Source organism: Scardinius erythrophthalmus, assembly GCF_964197995.2.
Source record: "Scardinius erythrophthalmus genome assembly, chromosome: 6".
Lineage (NCBI taxonomy): Eukaryota > Metazoa > Chordata > Actinopteri > Cypriniformes > Leuciscidae > Scardinius > Scardinius erythrophthalmus.
The window spans coordinates 18,113,953-18,130,964 of record NC_138226.1 but is presented as its reverse complement, the minus strand read 5'-3'; the positions used below and the strand labels follow the sequence as shown (position 1 = coordinate 18,130,964).

General features: G+C 37.0%; 1 protein-coding gene across 1 annotated transcript in view; it reads right to left on the bottom strand.

Moving 5' to 3' along the window:
- stxbp5l (syntaxin binding protein 5L) overlaps positions 1–17,012 on the bottom strand; it is a gene marked incomplete at its 5' end in the record, with an annotated part of 144,983 nt that overhangs the window by 123,880 nt on the left and 4,091 nt on the right. The window contains one exon of the mRNA XM_081369643.1: positions 4–101. Coding sequence (XP_081225769.1) covers positions 4–101 — 98 coding nt within the window. The remainder of the gene's footprint in view (positions 1–3; positions 102–17,012) is intronic.

Here is a 17,012-nt window from a genome sequence, read left to right as displayed (position 1 = left end):
TACAGCCGTACTCCTCCGGAACGAGTGCCGATGGCAAGGATCTTCTGCACCGGGTCAAATGCCAGAGCTGTGGGCTGATAGGGAAATCCATGACGCACCGTCTACAGAGAAATGAAAACAAGAGCAAACATGAAAAAAGCGTTTGAAGAAAACATTGTGTGCTGCGTCAAGAACAAAGTACTGTATAGGCAACTTCAGTCATTCATTCCCACACAATAGTGACACAGCCTACGGCCTGACTGAACCCCCTGTGACTCTTCTGAGAACAACTCACACGAGACAATTCTCGCTGCTCAATGTGCAGCCACCCGCTCTTTCCTCTCTCCTTCATAATATCTTCTGCCATATTTTTATTGGTTTGGCAGTACATTATACTGTTCAAAAGTTTGCTAAGATTGTGACATTTTTTAAAAGAAGTCTCTAATGCTCCCCCAGGCTGCATTTATTGTATTAAAAATACAGGGGAAACAGTAATATTGTGAAATAACCGTATTCAATTATAATATATTATAAATGGGTTTTTTTTTCTGTGATGGCAAAGCTGAATTATTTTTTGTGAAATTCATCACTCCTTTAATACAATTGTCTTTATTAATAATAATCAAACTCGATATATATGTCAGTATGATTTTCTGCACTAAACAATGGGATTGTGTCATAAATGTGGGATATTTATGACACAATCCCATTGTTTACTGCAGGAAATCCTATTGGAGACCTGTGGACCACAGGTTTGAACTGAACTGAACTGCTTGCTGACAGTATCGGTGTGGCTCAGTGCTTCTCCTGTTTTCCGCATCAGTGTTTTTGAGAATTTTAGCAATGTTTCATCTGGCTTTAAACTAGTTTAATCGACGCATTTGATTTGTGGTTTGTATCGGAGAACTCTGCACCGAAATGGAACGCTTCTCACCAGATCTCACAGCGATGGGTAGAAGTCGAGTGATGGAGACAGTCAGCAAGTAAATTCATTCACAGATCACGCTGATAAATGCGGTGATGCTCCGTGTGGCACGCGGTTCAAATGAGGAGCTTGTTGAGAGAAATAAAGTGAGGAGGTGTTGTGTGCGCTGTGTAAACAACATGATGGTTATTTTAGTTCAAGACTACATGTGAACATGCATTTACTCATCTCACTTGCACGAAAACATTCAGTATTCCTAAAAATAAATAAAAACAGTAAAATGCAATCTCAGAATTTTACAGAAAACTTTTGTCTTTGCTGCTAACCTTCAATGATCTACTTCAACCATACTAATAAGCAAAAATTACTTTAGATTAGATTTAGAAATAAGAGTGTTGAACTTCCTTCTCCTGTATCCTATCTTTAATCCAGAATGGCAGCACAGCTCAACGGTTTGTTTGAGCGGCGCCCTCTACTGTACAGGCGTAAATATTCATTTTCTTCAGCCTGAGGCTTATTCATTTCACTTTTGGTGTGAAAGGCCCTTAACATTTGCCAAAAATAGAACTTTTTTTGTTGTTATCAAAAAAAACAAAAAAACAGCAAGCCCAGCCCAGGTGAGAAAAAGTAACACAAAAGTAATGTAACGCATTACTTTTCATAAAAAGTAACTGGGTAATGCAATTAATTACTTTTGGGGGGAGTAACGCAAAATTGTAATGCATTACTTTTAAAAGTAACTGTCCCCAACACAAAAGTTGAAAAGTTGGCGATGGAAGAAAACCTTATCGATCCCATTTTACTCTTAAATGTCATTTCTTACCAAATGCAAAATGTTAGGTGGAGGACGTTGTATTGATAGCAACATGAAGTACAGGTCAAATTACTCAAGTCAATAAAATAACAAAACAAATGCAATCAAATATGCCCTGCTACTTAGTTTTCTGAAGAGCAAAATCACTTGGGATTGGAACCCAGGAACCTTTCAACCACGTAATCGTATATCATGAATGATGATGACACCAGATTGATTGAGCCACTGAATCATATGGCATTTCATGCTGCCGTCAGGCTGACAACACTCCACTTTCTATCTCATTTCCTCTTCCATGTCTACAATCTCAGCAAAGATCTCAGCATGCCTTTCTGGCACCTCGCTGACCACTCAAGCTCAACTTGATCAAAACCAATCTCAGTTAACGCTGCCCCACTCAGTCTCTCTTCATCCCATCTGAAGGTCACACAACTGTCAACTCTTGCTGTGCAAAAACGATGGTATCCTTCATGACCAACTATGACATTCAAGGACAAAAATGCAACAACCACCTAAACCAGCCCTCCTACACCACCCAGATGTTTGTTTATGCTCTGTTTATTTAATAGCAAGATTACTCTTTCCTCATTGGCCTTCGTGCCTCTGCTATATAATCCCTTAAACATATTCAAAACATTGCTTCTCGTCTCAGTTTCAACTCAGTTCAATTCTTTCTTTCAAGAAAGAAAGAAAGAAAGAGTAACACTTTACAATAAGGTCTCATTTGTTAACATTAGTTAATGCATTAACTAACATGAAATTACAGAAAAAGCAGTACATTTGTTGCAGTATTTATTAATCTTTGTTAATGTTAGTTAATAAAAATACAGTCAGGTTAGTTGTTACCGTATGTTAACAAATACAACTTTTGATTTGAATAATGTTTTAGTAAATGCTGAAATTAACATTAACATTAATAAATGCTATAGAAGTATTGTTCATTGTCATTATTAGTTCATGTTAACTAGTTAACTAATGTTAACTAATGAAACCTCATTGTAAAGTGTTACCAAAGGAAAGAAATTACATACATACAAAAAGTATTAAATACAAAAAAATGAAACTGAACTAATTTACCAGTAATGCCATAAATTAAAATAATACAATTATTATTATTATTTTAAAATAAAATAAAATAAACATTTAACAAGATAATAAATTAAGTTAAGGTAGGTTTAGTGCCTTACTCCGGGGCCCAATAGTGATGGCTTTCTAAAAGTGGGTCTTGAACCGGCAGCCTTCTGGTTAAGAGCAGAGAGCTTTATTATGTAAGTGTGCATTTAACCTTTAGAACTGCTCACACATTGCATCATTACAAATCAAAAATGAAAGATGCTGTTATCTGCCATTAGCAAACAACTATCTGTAAGGACGGCCCCTTGTGGAGCATCACTGGGTTAAGTGCTTTGCTCAAGGACACAACAGTGACATGGGAACACAGTAGTTCAAGAGTTCACATCATTTAATCTATTTGCTGATACTTCAGTGGTTAATCTCGTCAACAAAATTACTGGCAAAAATGCTTGTTATTACTAAAGAGTTTAGTTAATAAGAAAAAAGACAAAAATGTGCAAAAATATGACAAGAAAAATCACTGAACAACATATTTAAAATGCACTAATAAGGTTTTTAAGAAGAACATTTGTGAAAGAATATGATTGTTTCAAATAATGCATTCAAATACAATAAATGTCAGGGATTGACCTGTTTGAGCTGCATCAGCTAATGCAACACCAGTAAAATGAAGTGCTTTTCAAACATATTACAATGTGCATCTGCAGAAAATGCACAAGTGATTGCACAAATTAACTGTGTAATTCATGTTGTGAATATGTTGTTTCCACAACAATACACTAAAACACAAATGATGAATAATTACATAATTATTATTCACATATAGATTATTAAAATAATAACAATAGTGTACTCGTCTTATTTCAGAAGATCAGGTTTTTAAAACCAGGACATTTTTCACTTTAAAAAAAAAATGTTGATGTTTAAATTTGATTTATTTATGTTTGAATATTTCATATTCAGTTTACAAAATATTTACAGAATATTTAGTTTATATATATATATATATATATATATATATATACACACACACATACACATGTCGGTAACTATGAAACTTTTCCTTATATTAGCTACTTAAGTTTCTGGTTCACACACCTGTCCACTTGTTGCAGCTGGGATCACATCAATCTTTAAATAACCAACAAAAGTGCTTCAAAGTTCCTAAGCTTCTCACTAGCGAATCACTTATGTGCCATTTTACTAAATGAACATTGTTATACTTGCAGCAAACTGCCTGCAATCGCTGTACTCAATTGAGCTGGTTAGGGGCCAACTTCAAATCATGCAGCTCTAGGTGTGTTTTATTTGGTGCACTGAACAGTACAGATTACAGAAGTTGTCCAGAATGTGTGCTCTGAAATGTAAGAGCAGGTGCTGTCCACAGCCATCGGTGCTGGAAGCGTGCAACGAGAGCTATACACAGCCTGCGGGTCTGTGCTAGTGCTCTGGCACTGTCCACCACAGATGGTGCTGAAATCCATCACACATGCGGCTCCAGAGCTGTGACGCAAATTGTGACACTGTCCAAAAAAATAAATTTTTAGAAACAATTCTGCAGATTAGTGCAGAATAGTTCCTGATTGGGAAACGAAGAGAAAGTCCATGAGGTAACTATCTCACTTTTAGCGCACTCTCGCTCACTCACTTCCCCCATTTGTTTGGCTCCCTCATAGAGGTACGTTCATCAATAATTCATCTGCATAGCTCTGGACTGATGCAAGCAAGTACTGGATGAATGAACAAGATGGAGTGATCACAAAGTGAGCGAAATACAGGCAGAGAGAGAGAGAGAGAGAGAGAGAGAGAGAGAGAGAGAGAGAGAGAGAGAGAGAGAGAGAGAGAGAGAGAGAGAGAGAGAGAGAGAGAGAGAGAGAGAGAGAGAGAGACGGGATGAGCGAGTGTGATGTTCCATCCGTGGCTATTAAGCAGTAATAAGGCTGTGATGAAAACCATTGTCATGTCCAAATTCTCTCGACTTGTGACTAAACCTGCAGGTTTATGCAAACATCTGGAATCATTGCTCTGCGTCTGCATGGGCGTGGCTGCATTCGATGTTTCAAAGCGTATGTGCGTGCGAGTGTTGCTTTATCTTCTCTATTAATCAAACGAGTGCTAATGAATGCCTCGCCGTATAGATTTTCATTCAGTGCTCTGCTTTATTGCAGAGTATTTAAGCATCCCCCTCCCATTCCCTTCTTAATTTCTGGGCTTCTGTCCTCTTGCTCTGTCTCTTGCTCTCTCTCATACTGATATTGTGTGTTGTCTCTGCCTTTTAGCTATTCAATTTCTCCACCCTAATTCTACTACTCCATACTGTTCCATCACTCTTAAAATGGGTTTCATTTTAGGGTGAATTGTGACTTTAAGTGTTTGTGTATGGCAAACCCTTTCTCTCTCTCTCTCTCTCTCTCTCTCTCTCTCTCTCTCTCTCTCTCTCTCTCTCTCTCTCTCTCTCTCTCTCTCTCTCTCTCTCTCTCTCTCTCTCTCTCTCTCTCTCTCTCTCTCTCTCTCTCTCTCTCTCTCTCTCTCTCTCTCTCTCTCTCTCTCATACACTACAATTTAAAAGTTGAGGGTCAGTTAGATTTGTAATTCCATTTCTTTTAAAGAAATTAATACTTTCAATCAGCAAGCACGCAAGTGACCGTAAAGATGATGGATATATCCATCAAGGAATCCTGAAAAGAAATGATCACGGTTTCCACAAAAATAATAAGTAGCACAACTTTTTTTAGCATTGATAAGCACCAAATCACCATATTAGAATGATTTCTGAAGGATCATGTGACACTGAAGACTGGAGTAATGATGCTGCAAATTCAGCTTTGCTATCACAGGAATAATGTTTTTTTTTAAAACTGTTATTTTAAATTGTAATAATATTTCACAATATCACTGTTTTTACTGCATTTTTGATCAAATAAATGCAGCCTTTATGAGCAAAATCGTGACTTCTTTTCAAAATCTTGCCAACCCCAAATGGTACGGTATATCTCATTCGCTTCCTTAGTAGCTCTTACCCATAACTCAATTTCCTTCAGCCACAAACATACGAATGATCTTGTTCATTCACACTTGCAGAATCAAAACGTGGTCACACCACACGTCTAGCTGTCACAACCCTGAAAAAAGTTGTGTTAATGCTGAGAATCAGGCCAGGACCGCATATCATGTGTGTTTGAGCGTGCCGTAGCATGCTTTTGTGCCAACCAAGGAGCAAGCCTGAAATGAACCTCCCCACCCCCACTCTCCATTTCTCCAAGTCATTCATACGGGCTATATCAGCTTCTTCAAGCTGTGTGTATCTGCCCCTCTCTTTGTCTTGCAGTTTGCTAGATAATACAAAAATGAATTAAATACTTCCAGTAATGCTGCTGGTATTCTTTCAACCCATACTTCTTTTTGTAAAACTGATGTGAAGCCATGAATAAAATGGAAATATCTACAGCTACATTAATACTGCCCCAATGGTTTTTGAACTATGGCTTTGTGACTTCTTGTTCTGTGAATGTTTTAATAGGAATTACAGTAAGTGACAGATTGTGTTTAGGGGTTTTCTCTATCAGCTCATATTTGTAAAGAAGGGCAGAGTCAGTTCATAAAAACCATAAAATACTGTATCTGTGGCACACTATCAATTACTACACAGAAGAGGCTAATTTAAATTCTGTTCCAAACATAAACAAATGGGAAATGTGTTTATAGTAAGTATACACTTATAATAGAAACACACTGTATCGACCATATAACACATTTAGGGCCAGATCTACTAAACAAGGCAAATAAGCCTAAGAGTGCAATTCTAAAAAAGCGCAGATGGGAGTGGAAAGTTCTGTGCGTGATCTACTGACGACGCGCAAATTAAAGAACACAGATGAAGCCATCAGATCATTTCCATAATGACCAACGCAATCTACTAACATCAGCGCAAATTAGCGTCTGGTTTAAGACATGCTTTTTTTTTTTACGGTAAATAATGGCGCAAATACCAGTAACTTGACTAGCGCAAACCTTTGTAAATCGCGTTGCATGATTCATTTAAATACTCTCCTCCCATAAATTTTATGTCTGAAAGGGAAACTCCTACAACTGCACATGAGATCATTTCAGCCGCAAAAATAGCCCTGTCTACGCCTTTTCAGCGCTATTTTTTCACTGCGTGTCTTTAGTAAATCCTGATGGCAAAAGACGATTTACGCTGGCACAAGCTGTTAGTAAATCTGGCCCTTAAACATTTAAAGGGATAGTTCACCTAAAAATACAAATTCTGTCATTTACTCACCCAAAAATATATATATTTTTCAGTCTTCTCGTTTAAATACAATGACAGCCTATAAAGAACAAGTTCTGTCAAGCTCCAAAATGTACCATAAAGTTTTTAAAAAAGTGCAGATAAAAGCTACAGCACAAATGTATACATATATATACTGTATATATATATATATATATATATATATATATATATATATATATATATATATATATATATATATATATATATATATATATATATATATAGCAGATGTGGTACACAGACATTAGGTTGAAAACAGCTATTCCTTTAATGAGATACACAAACACACAAGCACACATTCACACAAACACACACACATAAACCCGTCTCCCACAGCTGGAGTAGGGGCGGGTGGTCGGGGTTTGGCAGCTCTGCAGCCTTTAATCATGGGTTGGAGAAGAGCTTGACACACAAGGGGGCACTGACCTCCTGTCTGTCCCAGCAGGGCAATGTGACCTGTGACAGGAAGGAGACGAGGAGCCTCCCTGTATCCACGCATAAAGGCGGGGTGTGTGTGTGGCGGGGTATACAGGCCCCATACGAGCTGCAAAGAGAGTCATTTGCCATTAAATATACATAGTACAGAGAGAGGATGAAAAATACATCTACTGGCCCCAATCTTTAAAGCCTCATTCATATTTCATGGCCAGAAGATCTTTTTTTTCTCTTTTTCTCTCTCTTTCTTTCTCATTCTATATCTCTGGCCTTTAATTTTGGCTTTCGGTTTGTAGTCGACAACATGTTTAATTCTACATTGGAAAGGCACAGGAAGGAGGAGAGCAACATGCAGTAAATAGACCTGCGTGGCACTGATGTTACAGAACTCTCCAGAACACTGAGCAAGGGTCTCTCGCTCTTCCTCTAGCTCTATCTATCTCTATCTAATTACATTTTAAACCACTCTTTCTCCATCGTTCCATATAAATATATAAATATTCCAACACATACACACAATGAACTCTCTTTCTCGTTTATTCACTCAGCCTTTTCTTTCAGAGGGGCGGGCGAGTCTAGACCCCAATCTAAAAATAGACCACACATCCAGCGCTCCCATGCTCCGCTCTGTGCCCAAGACTGCAGATCTCACTCTCACACTCGAACTGTGTCTTTCGCAAACACGCACACACACACTGCACGTTATCGTTTTAGCAGAACAACTGGTCTTGTCATATGCTCTCCCAAATATTCTTGGATGGACTGTCGACATCAGTTCCATTCATATAATACCCTCTCCGCACACACACTTATTTATTTATATATACAACACGGCATTGATCTGTTGCTGCAATGCAATATAACACAGTGTAAGCAAAAGATGGTCTATATAAATGTCTGTTGAAATCATTAATGCAGCATGTATTAAAAATGTATTGAGGAAACTATTAATGCTGCCTTTTGTACACACACACTTATATGTCAGAGCACAAACATGAAATATTAAGGAACAAATGAGTCAAAGCTGTGATGTAGTGGTTAGCATACATGTAATATAATATAATATAAATGTGACAAACAGTAAATAGAGTTCTCTCTTGCATCTTAACATGCTTTATTGATCTTAGCATTACATTACTTGATTGAATGATTGGTTGATCATAGGATATGCCTACATGTGGACCGTCCCCAGATAGTGTGATCATATATTGTAACACTAGACAAAGGATGCCAGGGAAAAAACTATGTGTGTTAATTGCAATAAAGAAAATGAATGTGTTAAACAGAAAATATTGAATCGCAGAATTTTTTTTACAGCCCTAATATATACATAGTGTACATTAAAATCACTATGAAATCAAAATAGACAATTTCTCTTTTTTTTCTGAATTTTACAGTATTTATTTTAAATGATTTATCTGTGAATTATTATGTTTTTTTTATTCTTGTGCCCTCATAATATTTCATCAAAATAACGGATAATAGCAAACCACAATGATCCAACAATCCAATCAATTCCCGATAGACAAAATAAAATAATATGTCAAGACATATTTCATTGAATGACATACACAAGACATGACAAGTAGTGGAATATAACAGGACAAAATATATTTTACAATTTAAACACAAATTTGTTGTTATATTAACAATTGTTTTTCCATTCTAAAAATGAACACACAATACGTTCTCAACTGCAGCGTTTTCATTTCCGAAAATCCAATATTTAAAACAAGACAAAATGCCTTTCTGTACAATAAACTTCTGTGGTCATATATAGCAAATCTCTCAGAGCTGCCTGATACATTTGGTGGAGAAACTCTGTTGCTGTTCCCTGATAAGCTCTATGCCTTTAATATCCCACAGATGATCCGTACATGCTTCAGGAAGAGAAGCTTCCAGATTGGCACTTTGTGATGTACAGTATGACTCATACGCATGAAGCTAGAGCTACATCCTCTTAGTCCTTCAGCCAGAAAAGAAACATCTAGACTCTGAACTTTTGAGTAACTTTTGAACCTTTAAAGCCTGAGATATAGGTATGAGATGGTTGTATTCATACTTCAAATCTCAATTTCAAAATTATGTTCACCTACAAACGACTATGGCTGTCAATTCTGTATTTGTTTCCTTAATTCGGTGATGTTCACACACAGTTCAGTTATTTACGGGAGAGACAACCGCATTCTATAACTAAACTCACACCCGTAAATTTTCAGGACTCTCAACCACATTCTTGGAAAACATGTACTGTGTGAACGCAACTGAACTGGACAGCTAGTTGTCTGTCACGTCATATAAGAGAGCCACTCTGCGCTGCACAAACACGTGTCTACCACGTGATGTGGATTTTCACATGTGGTTTCAGAAATTTACTACGGCCGAGATACTCTATAAGCTGTGTTTCATCTGAAGGTTTTAGATCCAGTCACTTTTCTCCACCGGAGCAGTTCCCATTAGTTTTGTGTTCCACGCGCAACTCAAATGATCCGCTCTCCACTCAAATAACAAACGCTGTTGTCAGTTAATGAAGATTTGACGAATGAACTCGTGGATCCATTGGACTCTTGCGGTGTCAAAAGTGATAAGACTTTTCAGTTTTAGGGACATTGCCATCTTTGATATTACTTTGGTCACTGTTGCTATGGTTACTGGTAAGAGAATCCGGGCTTGACTCCCATTGCATTTTCAGACAGTTTTTGAGACACTACGGTAAATTGCTGTGTGAACAGTTCATTTCGAGACTCACACCTTTGAGTAAAAGGGATTGTCAATCCCAGAAAAATTACAGTGTGAACGTAGCCATAAAGTAACACTAAAGTACTGCTGCACTTTGTAAATAATCATTTAGTAGGCACGTTTACTTAAAGCAACTTATTACAGGAAATTGATTCTATACAACTATTCAGGTATATAAAAAGATAAAAAAATGAAGTGTATAAAAATGTATAAATAAATATGGAAAAAATAAAAGTGTACTTACCTTAAATAAAATAATTAAATAAAATGAATAATAATAATAATAATAAAAAATTCTGAGCAACTTTGGTACTTCGCTTTGCAGAACATCTCATTTAAGAGTGAATTGCTTATGTTGCACTCCTCATTTGCAAGTCGCTTTAATTACAAGCATCTGCTAAATGAATAAATGTAAATGTAAATAACTCAAACTAATCTGATTCACTCGCTACTATCTGCCTCAAATAAAATCCTTATCCTTCAAATACTCAGTGACATAACTCCCAAACAGCAAATCCAGCTATTGACAATTTCAGAAAGCTCTTTTTGTGACATAAGCTTGTTCATGAATGTTTCATGGGTAGTCCATCTGAGGCTGAGACTAGGTGTAGGATCCTAGTTTTTCATTCTGGGGTCTAAGGTTCAATCCCTGGGATCCCAGAGGATAGATTTATTGCTCAGAGGTTGCTCTTTCAAAGATGTGTTATTTGGTGACTGGAGAAGTACAGTACTGAGGATTGCTCCCTTCAGCAAATCATTTAACCTCAGATTGCTCAAGCAGGACCATGCCTATAATAAGCCGACTGAAAGTTCCTTTGGTGAAAAAAAAAACAACAACTTCAAAAACTAACAAAAACTCTTTTTTTCTGACTGTAAAAAGCAAGTATGGAAACACACATAAATATGAGGCACACACATACACTAAAAGCTTGTTGTGGTCTCAGCTTAAGGTCTGTCAAGAATAATAACCTTCCAAAGACAAAAATGAACTATAATGCAATCTGACTCATAATACATTATGAGGGGTTAGAGCCTGTGAGAAAATACATCTGAATAAAAGAAAGAAAATAAAGAGACAATGAAAATAAAGAATGAGAAGAGGAAGAAACCCAGACAAACAGCATTCTCATAAGACAAAATCAATTACATATACTGAATATATATATATATATATATATATATATATATATATATATATATATATATATATATATATATATATATATATATATATATATATATAATATATATATATATATGAAATGAGGAAGATAACTACAAATAAGGAAAGAATAAAACAAACAGAGCAGGATTCTAACCATTCTCTATCAGAAATCTGGTTCAATCAGCCTGAAATGGTACTGTATTAAGCCTCAAATCCAACAAAAAACCTTAAAACAATTGAGTGAAGGGGAGGAAGACAGAAAGAAGTGAGTGGTGGGAGGGAGGGAGGGAGATTGATACCAGATAAGAGAAATGAGGCTCTTTTATTGGGTCAATAAGTGTGTCATCGCCCCGGTGAAGCCACATGAGGGCAAACAGCCCACTTTAAAAGCAGCTCTGTCACCAATCAATTACAAACCAGACCATCATCCTGCACTCACATAACAGAATATGACAGAAACAAAACGATCAGTCAAAAACCAGTCCAAAGTACCAAGAGATTGAAAACAAACACGGTACAACCTGAAGGTTAATTGAAAGTACTTGTCCTTTGAATGACAATAGGACTATTAATGCATCCATCTGCCCATCTTGTCTTTGTTAGAGCTGGTGTATGTGCATAATATGTCTCTAAACGTCACTTGAACGGAATGTGTGGGCGCAGCTTGTTTGAACCCTGCTGCTGTTTATGCTGCGGGCTTCAAGCTGCGCTAAGAGCGAGACTTAGAATGCAATTACTGAGCTTACAAGCCATTGTGTACTTGAGCGTGCATGTGCACGTGCCTAACTGGATTTCCGTCTACAGACATATAAGCTATCACTCGCCTATCCAAAGCGGCAGACTGTTAAATGCTGAAGTCATTGGAAAGGGAAGCTATGGAAGGATGCCAATCACAAATGAACGCATCTGTCGGAGGTGATATCATCATGGACTTGAAACAAATATTGATGAATGTTGGCAGTGAGGTCAACATGGAGGTGAGAAAACAACTTCTTAAGTGAGCACTGGACGCCGTTTGAAGCAAAAGCACAATTCTAGCCAGACATTACATTTGTCTCTTTCACTTTCACTGTCAATATACATGTTACGGTTATCAAGCCTGAGGAGAGTGACAAATAAAGCGCACAGTTGTCTATCAGAAGGCTGTTAGAAATCTGTTTACGCCTCTGCATAGCTTTTTATCTCACACTTGCAACATAATTGCAAAATAATTTCTTGCAAACTACAACTTTATATCTCAGAATGTGTCTTTATGGGGCGGTTTCCCAGACAGGGTTTAAATTAAGCCAGGAGTAGGCCTTAATCTCTGTCCAGGAAACTGCCTCTATATCTCGCAATGTGACTTCTTTTTAACTTCCAGTTGTGACTTGTATCACAGCATGACAATTTCTTGTAATTTTGGCTTTATATCTTACAATATGACTTAAAACAAATATTACATCACTTTTAATGTGACTATTAATTTTTTTACTGTGATGTAGCAACAGGCTTCCATAGAAATTCTGACAATTTAACAGCTTTAAGAATTTGAATTAAATACATTATGTAGGCTTATTATTTTATGTAACAGCGACTAGCAGTATTTTTTAAGTCCTTAAAATCGAAAAAGATGCGTACGTGCACAAATACACAGAAACACAAAATCCTCTGAAAAAAATGTGTTCTTCCATTTTCTTCTTTTGTGCGAGTCACTCAAGTACAACAAGAGAAAATGAAGGGGCATCAGAGAAGTGGAGTGGAAAAAGGTTTAGAGGATATAGATTGACTGAATAGGGCTATTCATTTATGGGTGATTACAAGCACAGAGCTGTTTGGAGTATTAACTACCTTAGCCCTGCTCAGTCACTGGAGAGACGACACAGAGTTTAAATGATGGAAAGAAATAACAATAAGGTTCAAACAAATGATACCGTTAGAAATCAATCAAGTTGAGCAGATGTAAAAAATAAAGAGATAAATAGAAAGAAGTAAGGGTGTCAGGCGCTGTGTAGGCTGTAGTAAGTGCACGATCATAAAGAATATCAAAGGAGTCTTTAATAGTAAATTCCACTAGAATCACAGGGAAGAAGCTCACGGAATAACCACGCATAACATAAACAATACCGTACAATAAAATATGGGAGACTGAGGGCTTAAATACAAGGAAGAGTAATCAACTGAACAGAAACAGGTGTGTAGAACTAATTAACAATCAAGGAAACTAACTAGGGAACACAGGCAAACCAGAACAGGGAAAACAGAACCAAAACACAATGGTTGTGTCCAAAATACTCTCTTGAGGTACTTAATCTGAATAAGTAATTACTTCACGACCACTAAAAAAGTTAAGTTCTATATAGTATAAATGTGTGTATGTAATCTGTATGTACTACATTCGATCTACCAGCGTCGGTTACATCGCTTCACTGCCATTCATAAATCCTCTCCCGTGACCTCATGGGATAGTAAAGTGTCCATCATGTACACACTTCAGAATCTCACCAGAAGAAGTAGGTCATTGCCTAGTCTTTTATGAGTATTGTGAATTCAGACATACTTCTTTTGCCACATACTGATTTTCGTCAACTAGGCCTATATAGTAGGAAAGTATGTGATTTCGAATGGAGCCAATAAAACTAAACCAAAACAGAACATACATGTTACAGAGAGAGAGAGAGAGAGAGAGAGAGAGAGAGAGAGAGAGAGAGAGAGAGAGAGAGAGAAAGAGAGAGAAACAGTTCAAACAGCACTGACATAAATCTCTATACACTGTAAGAGTCACTAGCTACACGTCACTTCAACACATATCTTTAGATGTCATTCCTCTCAAAGACAGAGAATGGGTGCCCAGAACCTCTGAATTGAGAAAATATACTGTGAGGATCTTGGAGATACAATGGATGATGATTAAAAATGCATAATACTACTATTCAAAAGTTTGGGGTTGGTACAATTTTTTTTAAATGTTTTTGTAAGTCTCTTATCCTCACCAAGGCTGTATTTATTTGATAAAAAAAAAGAAAAAAACAGTCAAATCTGTAACACTGTGAAATGTAATTACAACTAAAAACTATTTTATATTTTAACATATTTTAAAATGTAATTTATTTCCTGTGATGGCAAAGCTGAATTTTCAACAGCCATTATTCCAGTCTTCAGTGACACATGATCCTTCAGAAATCATTCTAATATGCTGATTTTGGTGCTTAAGAAACATTTCTTATTAGCAATGTTGAAAAAAAGTTGTGCTGCGTAATATTTTTATGGAAACTTATACTTTGCAGGATTCTTTGATTAATCATTCATACAATTAAATGTCTTGCTGAAAAATGTATTAATTTATTTTTAACAGTACTATATTTCAATCACTATATTTTGCTTTTCTAGAATATTTTAATATACATTTATATACAGTACTCTTATATTAAACAAAGAAAAAAATTGTAAATCCAAAAAGTCAATAAAACAAAAACAACAAAACAATCTTCCACTCTACCATTTGTTTGCCATTGGATGGACACAGTAATGTTTTAAAAGAGTTATACCCTCCAAGAAGTTTAGCACATTCCAAGGACAGAAGAATTCACTCTGCTGAATCTATAAACAGTGTTGATATTGAAAAAATCAATCTACAATATAGAGACTGTACAATACAATTGATACTTGTTTCTCTTTGGTCGAGTGAGCACAGCTTTCCTGTTGAGAGATGAGGATACATGCAGACAGAGCGGGCTGCTCTGGAACACAAGCAGCGCTGCCACTGCAGTCTCAGAGCACTGAAGAGGAGGCCAACACTGTTGACAGAGCACTAACAGATTCAGACCACAGTATCTACCTTGTGATTTGTCATTTGCAAGTGCGGAAACTGATTGCTAATTGGCTTAAAAAACAAGTTCCATGCTGTTTTTTGTTTGTTTTTTACCTTCCATTATGATGTTACATACACAATCACATTTTTTTTTTTTATCTCTATGCCTTTGACCCTATTATTACTGTGCGCATGCCAGATCCATCCTGGAGTATACAGAACAGAGAGAGAGAGAGAGAGATCTACATTTTACCACGCATGAAACATGACAGCCCGTGACGGGAGTTGTTGTCAAAGCTCATAATTCAGTTGAGTGATCATAACCAGAAATGGGTGTCACAGTGTGTTCTTGAGCACACGAGAGGGTGTTCGGCAGTCTATTTCAGATCTAAGTCTCCAGAGCACTGTCTCAGTCAACATCCCAAAGAACCCAACCCCTTTGACAGTCCATGAGGCATTATACTTGTCTATAGAATAATAACTCGTACAATTCACCATTGCTTATGTCTGCTTGTATAGGCCTGATTTCATTTTCATTAAAGGGGTACCATGAAAATGTATCATGTAAATTTTAATTTTACTTTTGTTCAATGTGTGTTAACAAAAAAAGAAGAAATTTCAGACGTTCGATTCATAGGACGTGTGTCCACCAAAGCGTTTTTGTCCAGAGGCTAGCGTATTTTTCCAATTGTTTTCAATGGGAGCGCTGCGTTTTTTTACAATGGCAGCAGCGTGACGAGGCGCTGAGAAACTATTTCATGCTGAGTGCTGAGCGCCCGCCGTTTTATCCCCCGCCTAGAGTAGAATGTTCAACTTTGGGTAAAATGCATCACTGTCACTTTTTACACAGCCGTCCAATCACAGTGGAGGAGGGGCGGGACAAATACGACCAACCGCAACATCCTGCTGGGACAACGGCAACAGACGACAAAAACAAATTTGTTTGTTTTATTTATTAATAGAGCACAATTAAAACAATAGAACGTTGAACAATGTGCTGTACAATCATGCATGTAATAAAATTACACAAACAGTAGCAAACAATGCATGCAACCAACATTTTACAAATATAAAAAGACAACAAGAGCCAATTTATTACATCAATCGGTCGAGCCAAATGCTAATGATATTAAGAGTAATTTCAATTTTCTTTTAAAAGAGCCCAACGAAGGTGATAATCTAAGATGTAAGCTATTCCAACACTTAGGAGCCACCTAGCAGTAGCGTTCTGTACTAATTGTAAGCGATTTAAAGGGCACCTATATTATGCAAAATTCACTTTTATATGGTGTTTGAGCATAAGTATGTGTTGGCAGTGTGTGTACACAACCACCCTATAATGATGAAAATCCACCAAGTGCTTTTTTTAAATCCCCATAAATCTAAATAAGCACTGTCTCAATCCGTTTGCAGATTCTGGGCAAAATGACGTCACTTTTCACAGGCTTCTCGCACGACTGTTGACGGACACAGCCGTTTTAGCACAGGCCCACCCTGAATGAGCTGTACATAGCCCGCCATTGTTTCGACACTGGAGCGGCTGTAGCGACAAGAATGTCTTGTAAGCAACTCAGGTATTTTGTTGCTGGATGTAAGAGTGAACATAACAGTACTCCTGACATCAGAGCCACTGAAGACGCAGTGGATTCGTTTTTTTGTTTTGTTTTTTAGGGAATGCGCCCCCACATACCTAAATGCGTTTGTTTGCGTGAATCATTTTACATCAGACTGATTTGTGAATGAGGGTCAATACAAAGGGACAATACAAAACACAGGCTTTGCTAAAAAGTTGTTACTCAA